Raw genomic sequence first — 19,895 nt, 5'->3', positions numbered from 1 at the left:
CAGTATTACCTAACCTTATCACCTCTATCAGTATTACCTAACCTTATCACCTCTATCAGTATTACTTAACCTTATCACCTCTATCAGTATTACCTAACCTTATCACCTCTATCAGTATTACCTAACCTTATCACCTCTATCAGTATTACTTAACCTTATCACCTCTATCAGTATTACCTAACCTTATCACCTCTATCAGTATTACCTAACCTTATCACCTCTATCAGTATTACCTAACCTTATCACCTCTATCAGTATTACTTAACCTTATCACCTCTATCAGCATTACCTAACCTTATCGCCTCTATCAGTATTACCTAACCTTATCACCTCTATCAGTATTACCTAACCTTATCACCTCTATCAGTATTACCTAACCTTATCACCTCTATCAGTATTACCTAACCTTATCGCCTCTATCAGTATTACTTAACCTTATCACCTCTATCAGTATTACCTAACCTTATCGCCTCTATCAGTATTACCTAACCTTATCCCCTCCATCAGTATTACCTAACCATATCACCTCTATCAGTATTACCTAACCTTATCACCTCTATCAGTATTACCTAACCTTATCACCTCTATCAGTATTACCTAACCTTATCACCTCTATCAGTATTACCTAACCTTATCACCTCTATCAGTATTACCTAACCTTATCACCTCTATCAGTATTACTTAACCTTATCACCTCTATCAGTATTACCTAACCTTATCACCTCTATCAGTATTACCTAACCTTATCGCCTCTATCAGTATTACTTAACCTTATCACCTCTATCAGTATTACTTAACCTTATCACCTCTATCAGTATTACCTAACCTTATCACTTCTATCAGTATTACCTAACCTTATCACCTCTATCAGTATTACTTAACCTTATCACCTCTATCAGTATTACCTAACCTTATCACTTCTATCAGTATTACCTAACCTTATCACCTCTATCAGTATTACCTAACCTTATCGCCTCTATCAGTATTACCTAACCTTATCACCTCTATCAGTATTACCTAACCTTATCACCTCTATCAGTATTACCTAACCTTATCACCTCTATCAGTATTACCTAACCTTATCACCTCTATCAGTATTACTTAACCTTATCACCTCTATCAGTATTACCTAACCTTATCACCTCTATCAGTATTACCTAACCTTATCGCCTCTATCAGTATTACTTAACCTTATCACCTCTATCAGTATTACCTAACCTTATCACTTCTATCAGTATTACTTAACCTTATCACCTCTATCAGTATTACTTAACCTTATCGCCTCTATCAGTATTACTTAACCTTATCACCTCTATCAGTATTACCTAACCTTATCGCCTCTATCAGTATTACCTAACCTTATCGCCTCTATCAGTATTACCTAACCTTATCACTTCTATCAGTATTACCTAACCTCATAATTGTTACCAGAGTTATGTAACCTTTTCCATTTTATCAGCATGATGTAGTTTGAGTTATGCAGAACAAAATTAATTTTTTTTTGTTATTTGACTTTTGCTTATAGCAACTTTTCTAATAATAATTGCAGCTTCGCTAAACCAATTCAAGAGAGATCAATTTATTAATATATCGCAATATCCATATTTGAATTTTTAATCAGAGAGATACCAATCAGGTCTATTTGATATTTGTCTATTTGATATTTAATAATCATATTTGATATCCTCATGTTCCTGTGTATACTGTTATGAAAAGCTTCTATTAACCATACAGAATGACTGCATATATGTATGAATCCATAACATGTCCTAAAATATTCAGAGTTAGTTGAACTAAGTATTTCTACTTTGGTTTAACTTCGTGGTGAGAGCCAGCCGGTGCAGTGTCTAGGCCAGTTCTCGACTAAGGCAATCTGCCAGAGAACAAACAGGCCGGCATGCGGTAAAGGAGGGCGGAGCTTCTTTCGCTTTCATACATAAAAAGGAATAAAAAACTCAAGAAGCAGAGCATCTATGCATCTTCTCTATAAATGTGCTTCATCGTATATGATGATATATATATATACATACGGATGCATGTATATGTGACTACCACTGTGCAGTTGATATGAGATTAGTGTGGTCTGATGTGAAGGAGTCTCCTAAAGTTCCTTCACAATGTATCTTCATAGAATCAGAATTTTGTATTTATGCTTCACAACTTTTTTGAAATAGCATTTTATCAGTTCCAAGTAAACAAAGAATTATATTTGCTTATATATATAAAAAATATGAAAAATTTATGAAAATATAGACTTATAAAAATTTTTTACTTGGTCGTAGACAACTAAATCAATAACATGAATATAAATCAATCACTCATATATATCAATCACTATCTACCAATCAATATCAATCAATCATTCATTAACAATCGCTGATTCTTGAATTTCTCGCTGAACTCCTATGATTATGGGGACAGTCATCTTTGCTAGCGAACCTTTCATTTGTATCTAAAATAATAGGAACAATATGGTTTTTAGACAAAAAAATTTTGCATGCTTAAATATATCGACAAATGGCTGCTAATGATTTTCAAAATGTTTCATAAGTTGATAAATTAATACTTGGATTGTTTACTAGTTAATACAACTATGTTGAAATAGAATTCCAAAATATTCTATTATTCTAAAATTTAGTAAGCTGTGGCTGACCTTGGAGTACTAATTCTTTTAGCATTTTTAATAAACTATTTAACTTTTCTTAGTGTAAATATAAAACAATTTAATTACAAATTTATTTTTTGGATAAATTTCAAAAATTTTTAGGTTTTTAAAAATAAAAATAATTTCAAACACATTCTAAACATCCTTGTATCACATAGATATTTGTCATTTATTTATCTGCCATATTTACATTATTGGCAGACATGTGTTCTATGCTTCATAATTAGAATGCTAGCTTACAAAAATACCAAACTTTACTTATTACCTATTTACTTATTAATTTATTTACTTATTATTAAATTTACTTATTAATTTTATTAGTACTTTTATATATAGCTAAATTTAAAAACTGTTTAATTAAATTTTCAAAGTCCTTGTATAATTACTGTGTTTCTTTACCTCAAAGATTTTTATTCTGACATTATATTCATAAATAAAAAAACATACAATTACAAAAATTTGATCCATTTCTATGGAAACCTTTTTATGTTGTTAATTTTTTACAGTTTGATAATTGGATAAATGAAAAAAATACTCTTCAAGGAAATAAATTAATATTGAGAATATGTAAGTTGTATTTCATACATTGTTTTGTAGTCTTTAATATAGCGCTTCATATCAGTTTACTGGAACAAAAAACTACTTTAATGTAAATTTTATTTAAAATAAAAGCCTTAAAAACTGATTACTAAAAATTAAATATAAATAAAAATTTTTGAATATGAAATAACACTAAAAAAATTTATTACTGTTGTAAATTGGCAGCAATAACCAACAACAATAACTTACTTATGTATAACGGTATGTGCATGGAATGTGCTAGGCAAATTTTAAGTTTAGAAACCCACTTTTTTTCATAATGACAATCAATCAGAATATATCAAATTTAGTAATCTTTTAACTTTTTTAGCTGTTTAAGAACATCTCTGCATGTATTTCTTTAAGGAAACAATGCCTTTTCTTCAAGATAACTTTAAAGCATAAAATTATGGCGACATTGTGAGAAAACTTTCATCAATGTATATAATTTGTTATAGTCAAGTTTGTGAAAGGTTTTTTTTGTTGATAATAAATTTCTGCTGAAATTATTTTGAGAAGCATGTAAAAATTTGAAAATAAAAAAACAAGCTACCAAAGAATTTCAAAAACCTACAACAAAATTTACTCCAAAAATCATTCATTTTTAAGCAATGATACTTTTGTACCAAAAATTTATGTTTAAAACTTCAAAGTTTAAAAATTCTGACTGCACTGAGTCGGTTTATTTGGATTTTTAAAGTTTGTGAACTCACAATGAGCTGATAAGAGATGTGTAGGTTGTTGATAGAAGAGATTGTTCCTGGCAGTAGCGTAGTGATTGGTCCAACAGACATCTTTTGGACATTCTTTCTTGTTTGAGGTTGAACAGTCATGCCTTCAGTTCTGTATACGAATAACTTGCTTTTTCGTACTTTCTTGCCGATTGTAAAGACAACTTTCTCCTTGATGAGTATTTCAGGTACAACTGACTCCTTCAAGTTATTGTCTATGAGGAGACTTACACTGATGCTGTCATCTAGAAAGGGAAACATTTTATGGAGTTTTCATGTTTTCATCACATAGAGATGTCCTGATCACGGGTCAGTATGAGTGTTAACTTAGATTTAAACTATCTGGATGTGCACTATCTGAATATGAACTTTCTGGATGTACACTATCTAGATGTGAGATATCTGGATGTGAGATACCTGGATGTGAGATATCTGGATGGGAACTATCTGGATGTGAGATATCTGGATAGGAACTATCTGGATGGGAGTTATCTGGATGTAAGATACCTGGATGTGAGATATCTGGATGGGAACTATCTGGATGTGAGATATCTGTATAGGAACTATCTGGACGGGAGTTATCTGGATATGAGATACCTAGATGCGAGATATCTGTATGGGAACTATCTGGATGTGAAATCTGGAATACAATTGAGGAGAGAACAGGCTGTGACAAAAAACACTCCTTTGCCTACCAGAAAAAGCACAAAAGCTGGCATATGGCCACTGTATTACTAAATCTCCATACAGTGATAGTGTAGTGACACCTGGGTGGGCCAGTGCCAAGGCGCTATGCCGGACCCACAAGCAGATCATGTTTCCACAGGGCACTATAGTAGAGCAATGGTTGTGCGATGCATGCGTGTGTCAAGGTATGTCTGCAGATGAAGCAGCAGGAAAGGGAGACGAATGCACATGCGCAAGTGTGACACCGTTAGTCGCTATGGCTATTTCCAACGCACTGAGATCACGGCAGAATGAGAGCGAGATGACTGTTCACATGATGTCATTGCAGCGACATATGGGGGTGTGTCACTAAGCTATCACAGTATGGGAACTTAGCATTTATAGCACATCGTGAAACATTATCCGAGTAGCGTGATAAATTTTTTAAAACAATTACAGAGCTGTCATTTTATTAATGAGAGACTTTGTATACTTATTTTTACAGAGCTTTAATTTGCAATTATTTTAGTCACTAAATGCTTTCGCAGTTCATTTTGAAAAGCTGGAGATTCACTCAGTGTTTTTCTGTGTCAAATATTTACCTGATCTCAAGTTGATGACTCTTTTTGGAATTGTTGCCTTCACAATAACTGGCCCTGAAGCACAGCAGAAAAAGCCAACTGTCTGCTCAGTTTCCCAATGAACAGGGTTCTGCAAGTAACAATAGTCACCCGGAGTAGACACAAGGGAAGTTTAAAGGTTGATTTGCAACAAAATTCACATTACAGTTATCTGGTATCAAAAGATTCACCATGTCTCACTCTGCTGTGTTGTAGGCGCAAAATATGTGGAAATGTGATTACAAGCTCTTAAAAGCTCAAAAACGAACAGTTAATCGCCGCCATCACGAAACCGTCGTAGATTGGGATCAGTTTATTTCTCTGACGTGGTCAATCCATTTGGTTATTGTTTTGACACGTGATGTTCTCACCTGAATTGAAAGGTCATTAAAGGGCTCAATATAAAACTTCTCGTAGCACTAGTTTAGGACAAACACTTCGGGTTGTACCAAAGAGCCTGTATTGAATATAGATGCTCGCTACTTTACAGTTTTGTTTCGGCTTGATCTAATCTTCTAGTCGTAATCTGATCATGTGACCCATTCTTCCTGCCAAACAGCGTGAATAATTTCTGCAGCATTTTTTGACTACCACAGGTGACCAGCAGGCTCGTCATGTTCACCAGAGAATGATATGTACTCCGAGCTAAGGTTAAAAAATTAAACGAATTTTCACGGTAGGTTTTAAGATATCACTCCTGAAAGTGACATCACTACAATGTTGATGAAATAGACGAATAAGGACAATAGACATGGTTTTATTGATTGTGTGAAGTACATTATACTTGTGAAAATATTTTGACGAATGAGGTTGCATGAAAGTGTAAACGTAAGCCATTTCGTTCAACTGCGTCCCATTTGAGCCATTTTAGAAAGAAATTCTAATCTATGGCAGTTTCGTGATGGCAGCGATTAACTGTTCGTTTTTGAGTTTTTAAGAGCTTTTAATCACATTTCCACATATTTTGCGCCTACAACACAGCAGAGTAAGACATGGTGAATCTTTTGACACCAATTAGCTGTAATGTGAATTTAGTTGCAAGTCAACCTTTAATGAATAATACAACTATTAAGCTATGTATATAATATACCAGCGGATTGCCCGGCATTGCAGGGGTATTAAAAATCAGCTTATAAACAATGACAGGGATAGTTGCCTGCCACTTGCCATTAGCCTGGCACATTGCCAATGGCTAATTTGAGCAAGCTAATAATTTAAACTTACTAATAAGAGCCATGAGAGCACGCTTTAGTGATGTTGTGCCGATTTAGTGATGTTGTGCCGTAGTGTAATGCTATGCATATTTTAACCTAGATAATCACAAAATCATATCACCCAATAAATCTATCAATTTTGTGTAGCTTAATTGGTGAGATATTTGCCTGGTGAATGAGAGGTTCCGAAATCAAATCCAGCAAGAAACGGATATTTCATTCCTAAATCTTAATAGCTATAGCTGGACAAACTGCAACACGCACGCACACTTTGAGATTTATATACATGTATATAGATTGTTCCAGAAACATTGACCATTAACTTCAATGTTTACACTTAACAAAGGAACTTCTGCACTTACTGCTAACAGATCAACTAAATGAGCACTTTTTATCAATAAGGATATGAAATAAAAAATATGAAGACTGACAGCCATAGCAAGTGCTTCTAGTCGACTATATACCTCTTGGGCAGATGTCAAATCTGATAAAGAAGAAGATAAAACTGACGTAAACATCAAGCTATTGGAAGTCAACTTACTCCTAGGGGCCAGATGCAATATTCAAAGAATCTTCTACAGACATTGTCACATTTGTACACTCTGATGAGGGTTGAGGTTGATAATGCGCAATAATAATGGTGACGCAATGCCTGTCGCATGCATTGCGGTTAGGCCATCACGTTACATATTACTGTTTAAATACGTGACCTGTCTATCATTTATCAACCTGCATAAGTCATGATTTGACGTCTGTACTGTAACCTGATTGGTTGTTTGCAACTTGTTTTTGCTTTACACTGCTTTGTACTGTCTAATGCTTCTCTGTCCATAACTGAGGTACTGAATACAAAGATGAAAATTAACAATGATATACCCAAGATGGCCATATAAAGAGGAAACACTTTTAAAATAAAGAATTAAAAACATTGGGTAAGCCATTATCGAAAATTCCTGCCAGCCTAAAAAAGTACTCAAGATATTACATCTAGGGTATTTTGGTACACAAAGGATAAAGCAGTAGCTCGCATTCTGCTCAGTGAACAGATTTAAACATAGTAGTAAACACATACAGCCTATTGTATATGGTTACTAGCTGTGTTACCCGTCGTTGCCCGGGTAATGAAAAAGTCTATGGTCAGAAAATTGATTTGTATTTAACATATAACAACATTTGCCGTTCTAACTTTCAAACTACGTATAATGAGAAAAGTGTTAGATGAACTAATTTAATAGAAAATAAAAACAACTGTAAAAGTTTTCAAACTTTGTCAAACAACTTTTAAACTCATATTTCCTCATATCATGAAAAAAATGTTTTGTGCAAGTCAAATAAATTAAATAAATAAAACGACTATAAAAAGGTTTAGATGTAAATGTGAAATAATTAGCAAGTAATAGCTAAATTAAGTCGGCTTTGCTACGGTAATGCTACAATTAATACAAACTGAGAAAACAAAATAAAAATCCTGAATATTTAGAGTTAATAATAACAATTCTTGTATAGAAGTGCATGTGTATATAACAAAGGTTACTGTGCTGCCAGTCGCTATTCATAAAAACTTTGAATACGGAGACACTCCTACTCTACAGAGACTTTTCCCATGGAGACAATGTAATTGTCCGCACAGGAAGAATTGGCTTTAACCCTAGATATAGTAATTGAACCTTACAAAAAAGTATTTTTTAACAGGGGCGTCGTAACGCGTGGGTGCATCGATAAAATAATCAACGTGCGCTATAGCTATATCTATAGCTATATCTATAGCTGGACGCACCTACCAACACTTGGAAATATATATATTTCTCAAAATATGTCAGTCTGTCATTCGAAGATCATTTAGATCTTTACGAAAACAATACCCACGTTTGGGCCAGTTTAACTATCATAACCTGCAACGGTTGTAGTTAATGCTAGTTATGTTATGCATAATGCTAGCTATTAACCCCAAGCAAGCAGCCTGAGTATCTTAACCAATGTAATGACCAATGGATCCATTGTATTTCGTGTACCTTAATGGTCAAGTTCGCTGCCTCTAGATCTGGAGGTCCCGAGATTAAATCCAGTGCTATATGGCTTTTTCATGGCTAGATTTTAATTGTTATAACTGGATACACGGTTTAACAAAAAAAAGACACTGAGATATATATACATATAAATACAATGTATATATATGCCTTTAAATGTACTCACGATGTATTGACTGATGTTATCGATGGTTGGATTGCAAATATTCACAGATTTCTCTGCTCTTTTGTGAACGTAGAGTCCATTGATTGTCAGGTCAGCAGTAACTTTATATCTAATGCTGCCGTAAGAAGAGTTGGTGTATGTAGATGGATAGTTCCTAGAAATAATGAAAGAAGATAGTTGATTCCACTCTCACACCTTCTTCAATGCAGACCATGTTAGTGTTTCAAAGTTAAACCCATGGCCTCAGATATAGTGGAGGCTAAGATGGCTGTTCCATATTGGCTGATATGTGTTGGCAGAGAATCTTCATTAGGACCAGAGCGATGTCTGTCCGAATCCATGGATGGCTTGAACTAGTGATATTCAGATTGCTAGACTGACACTTTCACAACTGCATCATCAACCACCCACTGACATTTCACAATAATTGTATTAGTAGTTATTGTATCTGACAATCTCTCACTGGTTGAAAAAACAGATTACACCATATGGGATTGGAACCCATGATGTCCAGCATCTTAACCTTGCATGCTACCACATGCACCATCCATTTACCTACTAGAAAGTCACAATTACTGTACATATACTTAATCCTCTCACTTTATCAGCACACCTGATGGTCTCTCACGGTGCACAAGAAAACACATGGTAGGAGAGACTAACATCCTCCAGTGAAACCTCCCAGCATACTATGACTAAAATAAACCTCTTGTTAAAATACATGAAGTACTGACAATAGCGGACATATTTATTTTTTGTAATCTCAACAGCATACCTAAATTTAGAAATATGTTATTTGCCGTACTATGTTTATTTTATGAAGCTGCAGCCTAAAGTTTTACATTTTATGTTAAATAAACATTAAACAGCATAACAATTTTGTTGTTAATATGTATTCAGTTGTACTTCATGCTACATAATACAAACTGCAAGCAAATATATTAACTATTTATTTATTTTAGAAAGACAAACATAAGAGCCAGAAAAATGAGACGCTGTATTATCTTCAATAAAACTGTCTTCCTCTATACCACTGTATATGAATAGTCCTCCATGATCGAGTTTGATATCCGCTTTGCTCAATGCAAGCAGAGTCTCTACAAGTTTTTCAAGAGCAATTTTTGAGAAAAAATTGCTCTATAATTTTAGCTGGACATGTCTGGGTCTAGTGGCAATGGAATCTTAACAATTGAAGACATGCATAGTTGCAGAGAGAAATTCAAACCTGGTTCCCATATCGATTGTGAGACTCCGGCGGTAATAGCGCGCAGCAAAACGCTTGCGACGCTAGGCGGTTTATGTTCACATAAAGCTGCATCGCTAATAACAGCATAAAAATGTTCACTCACCATGCCGTTCAGATAATGCTGACCTTCACCTGTACAGTGCATTTCGGGACGGTTTTGCATGTGGCACTTTACAAAATTTGAACAACACTAAACTTTTGTGTTGCCTCGGTCTTCGTAGGTTCCCATTTCACCACTGCGGGCGGTGCTTTGCAACATGTATGGGAACCAGGCTTTAAGGTCGGGTATCATTTCTCTCACCACAAGTGGTCTTTTGTGGGAATCGAACACCCAATCTTGTTTACAATTCAAGCGCACTAGACCACTAGGCTACAGCTACTCTGCTGTATCAGTGAGCCATACAGCTACCAATGATTCAAACATGTCATCAACTGTCTACTTGCCTGATGTTTTGAACATACTGCAAACAGCAAAAGTCTGAACACTAAGAAATTGTGAGAATGAAAGCAAGTCTAACATACCTTTCATTTGTCAAGAGAAATTTAAAGGACAGCGAGTGCTGACCTGCACTCAAGTGTGACTGAGATCCCTCTACAAACAGACAGCGCAACTTGAGTCAAACTGTATTTTATAGTAAAACAGTTTATCATAGTTTTTATTAACATCCACAAACTGTTAATAAAAAAATTTAGTAACTTGTGCCATCTTTTGACATGTCAATAATCTTTCAAGTGGGAATGTTTTGTTCATTTTGGAGTACTGAGTTACACATTGATAGCAGAAAGTCCAGAAAAGTCACTTGAACATACATGCCATGTGCCATACATACGTGCCATACATGTAATGCTATATAGTTTTGTAGCTTTTGGGTTTACATATAAAAAGTATATGTTTGTGATATCCCTATAAGATAAAAAATCTATACCATGTGGTCATGCTGGAATTGGGAGATTTTCAATCATTTTTCTGTTAAGCTAGTCAAATGATTATGGCAAAACATTTACAAATCGTAATGTAGGCCTACTCTGTGCTAGACGGTAAAATCTTTGCGAACTAGGCATAATAAATACTATAAAATTACTATTGCTACCAGCAACCTGGCAGGGCATTGTGAAAGACTGTCAAGTAATTCGATAAAGCAGAGAATAGCTATCTGTTCAATTACTAAGCAGAAACTAAAGGAAGTTAATTGTCGCAGGTGTTAGAGTGTCTGTCTACTAGGATGTGTGTCATGAGTTCAAACTCTATATGAAGCAATCTTTGTTTCTCAATCTCTAACCATGTCTTTAGACATACGGATGGACATTATGTAATACAGTAGACAACTATTGATTTTAAAATTTAAGTTTTAAATCTTCTTATATTTAGCTATTTGGTTACAGCTGGAGATGTACTAATAAGCAATGTAGGCTCATAACATGTGTTAGGTTGGTGTAGCGAATATTACACAGAAATTATCACTCTTTATTGTAATTAATGCAATCTACAGCTTTAATCTTTGCTAGTTTTTACACAAAAGAAAAACCAAGTTAAATGAATGCTTTACAAATAATCCTTTATGAGTTGAATCTAGCATACAGATTTTCTCTTTGTTTGGTTGTTAAAAAAGTGTACACTAGTCATGCATAAAACGATACCTTCAGATATGAGAATTTTTTGAGAACGCTCCAAAAATGTGTTCTCTGAAAAGTATTCGTTGTGGTGTCTGTGTCTTCTATGGCTCGATGATGCAAACCACGTACATAAAGATTGGCCCTCTAATTTTATTCGTATTTCTTTCAACTGGAGATCTACAATCAGAAGATTCCAATTAAAAAAAGCGCCATTTTACAATGTCAAAACTTGTCAATTAAAAGTTGTGCGGTGATTCCAATAATTCATAATAATAATAATAATAATTCATACTGTTGAAATGGCATAAAAATCCAAAACTTGTGGCATTTCCTATATTGACATGACAAATTTAGTAATCCTAACAAGCACTCTGGAAGACATAAACAATAATTTTTTTAAGGTCACAAATATACTTTTAGGCAGAAAAAGAGCATGATAGCTACTACGATGATTAAGTAGAAGGGAAGACAATTACAAAAACTATCACAATATATTGTGTTAATTTTACAAGCTTACAAACTCTACTTAGTTTAGTTAAATATTTTTTAGCAACTTTACAATAGCAGATTTATTTTTGGATAATTTCATAAAATTCCATAATTTTATCTTTTAGGCTACTGAATATTCGAATTGTTATGTTCGGTGCTTCGAAGCTTCTTTATAAAAAAAATGATGGCTATGAGATAGAAACTTCATGGGTCACAAAAACATCAAAGTTTTTGATCAAATTGTGAGCTACTGGAGCAAAATTTTAATTTAATTTTTTTTTAGATTGAGGCATCTTTGCAAGAAATTCTGCCAGCTTTTACTATTTGAAAATTTTATAGCTATTTTGAATTAACTACATTTGAAAATTAATAAAATTGAAGAAGTTTACTGACAGTTAAATTGAATTTTGTAAGTTTTCAAATTTCTTTCTTTAACTTACCTTGCTCTGCTAGTTGACTTATTTAGTTACTATTGGTCATATTTATATATTACATTATTTATATATTACATTATTTATATATTACATTATTTATATATTACATTATTTATATATTACATTATTTATATATTACATTATTTATATATTACATTATTTATGTATTACAATTTTATATCATTTGTTTGACGAATATTTAGATTTTAGTTAAAGTGACATTGAGAGTAGTGAATAAATAAATATAGTAAAAATTTTTATTATTTTCCAAGATGAGTCGCATAAAAATATAATACTAGTGAATTACCTATGAAATTACTTGAATTACTGTCTAACAACTTAGTGCGCATGAGTATGTTCTGTGCTTTACAGCATTCTGATGTAATTAGCTAGTAGTACGTTACTTAACACTACTAGCTATGTACCGTACTTACATCAGAGTGCAGTCAAGGACAGAACATCATCTTACATGCCAACTTGTTAGACAGTTTACCCACTAGTCATTAAAACGGCCACTTGTTTCAACTAATAAGCATATTTGAAACCTTTGCTATGGTAAAGCAATAGTTTTGCAGCGCCTTATGTCAAGGCATATGTCTACATATGAAGCAACAGAAAGGCAAGACCTATGCTCAAGAACACATGCAAACCCGTTGGTCGATAAGGCTGTTTTCGTGGCACAAACATGGCGAATTGAATTTGTGTTTCGCATCCATACAGTGTTGAGTTTGCTTAACCTAAGATAAGAGGGCAAGGAAATAATAAAAAATCAATACTGACTGTTAATGTATCACCACAGACAATTAGAATCTAAAAGCTGCAACTATTGGGTAGATTACTGCTGTTAGACTAGGAGCTTACCTTCTTGCAAAACAATAATAAGCGCACCAAAAATAGTTAAGCTACCATCGAGGGCTGGAATGTACCAGTCTTTGAGTGTGAGGTAAAAGTCTCGTCTAGCTACTTCCGTAGTTTCCTAAAAATAAGTAGTCACTGTTTTTAGTCATTACATATTATATACTAGCTGAAGCCCTGCGTTGCACGGGTAATAAAATTCAGCTTATAAACATTATATTACTTACTACATTACCTTTACCCTACATTACCTGCAATTGTTTATAAGCTGTTTTTATTAGCCATGCAACAATGCCTGGAATTCACCTGGAAGGTCAGCTGGTAACCATTTCGTGAGACGCAGCGTCATTTTGCATATTTTAACCACTGTAATGAATATTCTCACAATATCTATAGTTCAATAAATAAGCGTGATGCCTCCAGAAGTGGAACTGTATGGTATGATGTGCGATATTATTTGTTAGTCTCGCAAGGGCAGCGTTTTGTAGCGAGTTAGCTTGCCTATCTACAGGCCTGGAGGATCCGAGTTCACATCCACTGTAAAGTGGATTTGTTGTACCTAAAACCTGATCACTATAACTGGACACACAAATGAGAGACAAACACTGAGATTCATATGCATAGAAGAAGATAAACTAGCTTAAGTTCCTCAAATTCATTGAGTAAAAAAACTTAGCTGATAAAACTAAATTTTCTACGCAACACTTTTTTACTATTTGTACAGTGCCGGGATTCAACTAGTATATATATACTAGGTGAATGTCTGGTGTTAAATGACTATATACATATATATATGTTATATATATACTAGCTGTGCTACCCGGCCTTGCCCGGGTATTACAAATCAGCTTATGAGCAATAAGAGGTAATGAGAGTTGCCTGCCACTTGCTATTAGCCTGGCACATGGCCAATGGATAATTTGAGTAAGCTTACTAATAAGAGCTACCCCTCTCCGTGACGTTAAGACATCAGTTTGTGTCATGACCTAAAGCGGTAGAGTATTTGCTCTCATATAGCGACATATATTGCCAAGCAAATCTATCAAGGTCTTGTGGCTAATTAGTAGGACGTCGGACTGGTGAAAGGGAGGTTCCAACATCAAACCTTCTGCTATACGAATTCTTTAATTCATGATTTTAATAGCTATAGCTGGGCATATACAACGACGGCAAACTTTGAGAAATATACATACAGACATGTATATATATAGGTAAGCACAGAGCTGTAGGGACTACTACAGAGAAGAACATCAAGCTGAAAAAATGTAAGTAAAATTTAATTATTTCAACACTCTAATTATTTCTAGTTATTTAACATTTATTTTTATAAGTTTAGCTTATTTAGCTCTTGATATAGCTCAGTACACCACGTTTTCAACTGTCCAAAGGTTTTTTGTAACGTTTCCTTCCAGAAATAATATCTCTCACCTACCCGACTCACACCTGAGCTTTAAAGAGGGAGATCACAATTCTCAGAGCATTTATCAAACATGTTACTAAAAAGGTTGCCCTAAATATCATATGTTGTTATATCTGATGTCAGCCATGTATAAATAGACGTAAAGAAAATAACAAGTTATAGCATCATTGCAACTTTCATAACAGATCCTCATGCAAATAGCATCTACAAATTCCGGAGATGAGATGATGACTGTTACAAGCCAACTTCCAGATTCAACCTACCCATTGTACTACTAGTACATTGAGAATTTGGCATAAAGAGATCTTAGATAATCCCCAAAAGATTGTAGTTATAGCCCATATTATAACAACTTGTGTGATGCGACATCGAAATCCACATCTGATACCAATCTACACCACACCTGGAATTATAATTAGGGATTACACATGTTAAAATCTCTGCTGACGAAAAGCAACAAGTAGCCATAAACTCCCAAAACTACGAGGTTCACAATCAAAAACTTGAAACAAATACTTTCACTCCTAGACATTAAGGCTATGCAGAATCCATATAAAAGAACGAATATTCACTCATAATCTTCACTCTTTCAATACGGCTTCATCATGGCAGACAGCCATGTCAGCAGAGCAAGCCAAAGAGCCGATTATCAAGAGAACAAGAGGGTGACTATATTTTAAGTCTCAGACATTTACTTTCTATTCTTATAATTTAGTCTTAAGGTATAACTATTATGTCAGTTTCTTGTCCTTAAAATAAACATAGGGCTATGGATAAACCCTTTTACATTTTTTATCCTATGAATTTTATTTCCTTTGAAGCTGTAGTTCTAATTTGCAGCATCTGGAAAGGTTAACTGTAAGATCTCAGTTATGTTAATCAACAAAATGAATTGATTTTAACAGTTAATAAACAAGATAAGACCTTATCTAAGAGCTATTAGCAATAACTTAAAAGCAGCCATCTGCATTTGATAACAGCTGAGCCAATCCCAATATGTTGCAGAGGAATTGATAGGATATTCCGGTTCTATCAATCACCAACACAACAATGTAAGCTAAAGAAAAACTCAGAATAGTGTAGAGTATGAACTTACCATCGCTGCCGCTAGAATTCAATAGTATGAACTATAGGCTACACAGCCTTATGACCAGCCGAGCCGACTAATAGGTAGTTATCACGTGTTCTTCCTACTACGTGACTGACCGTGTTTACAGTCATGAATCCCAAGGATGCTCAGTCACCCGTTGCAACAGCATTGAATTCTATTGTATGATTCATTGTCTAAGCTGGTTGTTTTCCTGAATAGGTACTGTGGCGGCAAATAGACAGGCTTGGGCCAAGAGTAGCCAACTCAGAAAGATCACCACGATGACTCAAAGAGATTGGCATGACTCCTCCGAGATGACACAGAAAGACGGAGAGACGGAGCTGGCCATCAACTTGGCCAAAAGTATAGCCATCGATAAGTTCCACCAGGTTGGCCTTCAGATCAGCCTCTGCGACGGCAATGGGAGCAAAGCTTATCACCCCAGAGATGTATATAAGGAGGGCATATGAGCTGAGACAGCAGAGCACCTGACAGTCTCAACCCACAGTTGATAGTTGCTTAATACATACTATGAAATGTTTATTTATACACCCACTAGCGGATGGCTTGGTGTTGCACAGGTATTAAAAACAGCTTATAAACAGTGTCAGGCAAAGCATTTGCCTGCCGCATTGCCAATAGCTAAATTGAGCAAGCTAGCATCCATATTGCTAAACTTACTAACAGGAACCGTGAGAGCAAGCTTTAGTGATGTTGCGCCGTAACGTAATGCGGAGTCGCGATGCGTATTTTAATCTAGATAGCCACTCATATTGCCAATGAATCCAATGCGTCCTGCGTAGCTCAATCGGTTAGCTTGTTGCTTGGTGGCAAGGAGTTTTCGAGATGAAATCTTCTGTGATACGAATTTGTCGTTCCAAGATTTTAACACAATAGCTGGACAGACTGATTCGCAGACCAAATCATGGACAGACACTGAGATTTACATATACACTGTATATATATATATATATATATATATATATATATATATATATATATATATATATATATATATATATACATATATATACTATATATATACAGCAGTATATATATATATATATATATATATATATATATACTGCTAAATGCCCAGCGTTGCACAAGTAATCAAAAATCTTTGAACAGAAAAGTTGCTTTTAATAAACATTTACCGTTCTAACTTTTAAATGAAGGTTTATATTTTGTTTACTGTGTTTATTTCTGTGTAATTCATAGTGTACTGCATTAGCTGCATTGCCTACTACAGATTTATACTGATTGCAATAGTCTTGTTGGCTGTATGAGTTGAAATGTTTTTCTTTACATATGGGCATGCATTTTTCTTCTGGTATGGCTTTACAAATATTTCTTTTGGTATGGCTTCACAGATTTTTCTTCTGGTATGGCTTTACAGATTTTTCTTCTGGTATGGCTTTACAAATTTTTCTTTAGGTATGGCTTTACAGATTTTTCTTCTGGTATGGCTTTACAAATCTTTCTTCAGGTATGGCTTCACACATAGCGCTAGCTGCAGTATGTTTACAGTGTTTAATGTGAAGCCATAAAAGACTGGCATGTCTTGTATATCATGGAATACATTGAACAGTGTAGTGTATTGGAAAAATGGCTGTTTAGTAGAACTGGAGGTTGTGAACTCATATCCAGTTTGCAGCGGGTTTCTCATTTTTATAACTTTATTGCTATAGCTGAACAGAAGATCGGCAGACAGATGTACAAATATATATAATATATATAAATAATGAGAAATATATATTACCAATGTACTCAAGTAGTGTGGCTACTTATGGAGCAGGAAAGGGACGCATCAGTTATACTATACAGGGACTATACAGGGACTAGCCAAGTTACTGCTTGCCCTATATTAAGCTTCATAAATTTACTAAGTTATGTAATTCAATTAATTTTAAATCTATAATTAGTCAATTTCCCCATTTTGACATTTTAAACAAATGTAAGTTTAAACATTATAAACTTGAACTATATCTATACTTCTATGCAAAAAAAGTAGAATTTATTTAATTTCTTTATCTATACATATAATAGAATATTTACATCGTTAAAAGTGTTGAAATGATTATGCTTACTCACATATCTGCCTGTAGATGTTGCCATTGCAGCGATAGTGTTGCTCAAGAAGCTACACTATCACTCAAGTACCACTTGTTAAGGAGCTCCAGCGATAGGAGTCTCTGTGGCATGGGTTCCTGTCAAAGGAGCGATATGATGAGCGATAAGATAAGCAATACGATAAACGATACGATGAGCGATACGCTGAATCGCTGCGCTGGGCATCAAGCAGATCTTGTTTCTATAGAGCACTATAATAGTAGAGCGATGGTTGTGCTGCCCCTTGTGTCCAGCAGATGTGTCTGCAGATGAAGCAGCAGGAAAGCAAGACCTATGCAGTATGAACACACACACACACGCATGCACACACACACACACATGCACGCACGCACGCACACACACACACACCACAAACACAAGTGTGACACCGTTGGTTGCTATGGCACAAAGATGGTGTATTGCACAGGTGTTTCTTTCCCACACACGCACACACACACGCACAAACACGCACACACACGCACACGCACGCACGCGCACGCACACGCACGCACGCGCACGCACACGCACGCACACGCACACACACCATACACAAGTGTGACACCGTTGGTTGCTATGGCACAAAGATGGTGCATTGCACAGGTGTTTCACTTCCAAACAGTGACACTGAATTATGGCAGAATAAGAGCAACCCAGTCGTTTCTATGATGTCATTGCAGCAGCATATGACGTTGTGTCACTACACTGACACTGTATCAAAACATAGCAATTGCTCACAAACAGGCAGCGGCAGCAATACAGCCTGCATCTATGCCAGGTTTTGTAACCCTTGTCACGTACACTATTTTTGTTGACAGCATATATCCTAGGATGGTTCATTTCATCACTACAGTGATTATACTCACCTACCCTTAATACGCAATATCCTGTTCCAGCTTTATGCCCCTATCATCTACCCTAGTATGCTTGGCAGTTCCGCGCAACATGAGAGTTTGTCATGAATAATAAGTATAACTGTCCCACAAAGTGGTATGGTGACTGAGTCACCTGTGTAGTGATAACAGGGCAATTGTTTTTTAATCTGATGTCCCACAATCAATTCTCAATTTTCAGCGTGGCTTCAACAGGACTGACAGACAGGGCCTTTATTATCTATATGCCCTTATCAAATAAGCAGAGAGATAGTAGCAAGTAGTTTGAATTCATAACTTATGTTAATATGAGCGACCGCAGCTGGAATTTAAATTCCAGCTTTAAATTCCAGCGACAGCAGCTGGAATTTAAATTCCAGCTGCTGTCGCTCATATTGATTTGCTATAATATAAAAGAACTTAATTTGGTTTAAATTTAAAAACAAAATAATAAACCCTAATTACTACTAAATATTGAAATACGATGAGCTTAAAATGACCTGCTGACATTACAAACTAATAGCGATGGAAAACCTGAATGGGTGAACAACTCTCTACAATGTACTCAGTTATTTGTTAGCTTGTGAGTCTTGTTTGGTTGCTACATAGTAATAGACTACAGTAGAATTAGTAAAAATTTACTAGATATAATTTTCTCTTACTGGGTGGAAACCTGTCTGTTATTTCTTCAAAGGAATAACAACTCCGACAAAGAATGTCATTGAAGCTTGTAAACATCAAAAGCTCAATTAATAAACACGGTTACAATACATTGCATAATTTATGGTCAGCATCACATTACTCAGGTTGTGTACTACTCTATATAGGCAAGTGTGACAAACAACAGAAAAATGCTTCTAGTTTCTGCATGTTCTGGAGTCAACAACTCAAATTAAAGTATGCATATAGCTAACATATGTAAGCTGATAAGGGCAAACACCTGCGTATCAAAATGATAAACAGTAGCTTGCCCCTGTCTATCAAGAGTTTTTATGCTAGCCTGCCTATTCTTTCCCTACAGATTGACCAAATTTATAATAGTGTCCAATCTGTTGGAGTTTTGAACTGGTTCAAATGAATTAATCAGTTTTTCAAAAA

At 35.0% G+C, this 19,895-nt stretch overlaps 1 protein-coding gene across 1 annotated transcript; it reads right to left on the bottom strand.

Moving 5' to 3' along the window:
- Positions 1-2,359: 2,359 nt before the first annotated feature.
- On the bottom strand, positions 2,360-13,655 carry LOC137402636 (uncharacterized). The gene is made up of 7 exons (XM_068089141.1): positions 13,602-13,655; positions 13,313-13,427; positions 10,437-10,506; positions 8,669-8,822; positions 5,244-5,352; positions 3,958-4,220; positions 2,360-2,452 (listed from the first exon to the last, which is right to left on the bottom strand). Exons 1-7 carry the CDS (start codon positions 13,653-13,655, stop codon positions 2,360-2,362), a joined length of 858 nt encoding a protein of 285 aa, XP_067945242.1.
- Positions 13,656-19,895: the final 6,240 nt, after the last annotated feature.

This window comes from Watersipora subatra, chromosome 8, assembly GCF_963576615.1.
Source record: "Watersipora subatra chromosome 8, tzWatSuba1.1, whole genome shotgun sequence".
Lineage (NCBI taxonomy): Eukaryota > Metazoa > Bryozoa > Gymnolaemata > Cheilostomatida > Watersiporidae > Watersipora > Watersipora subatra.
This window is presented reverse-complemented; position numbering and strand designations above follow the sequence as displayed.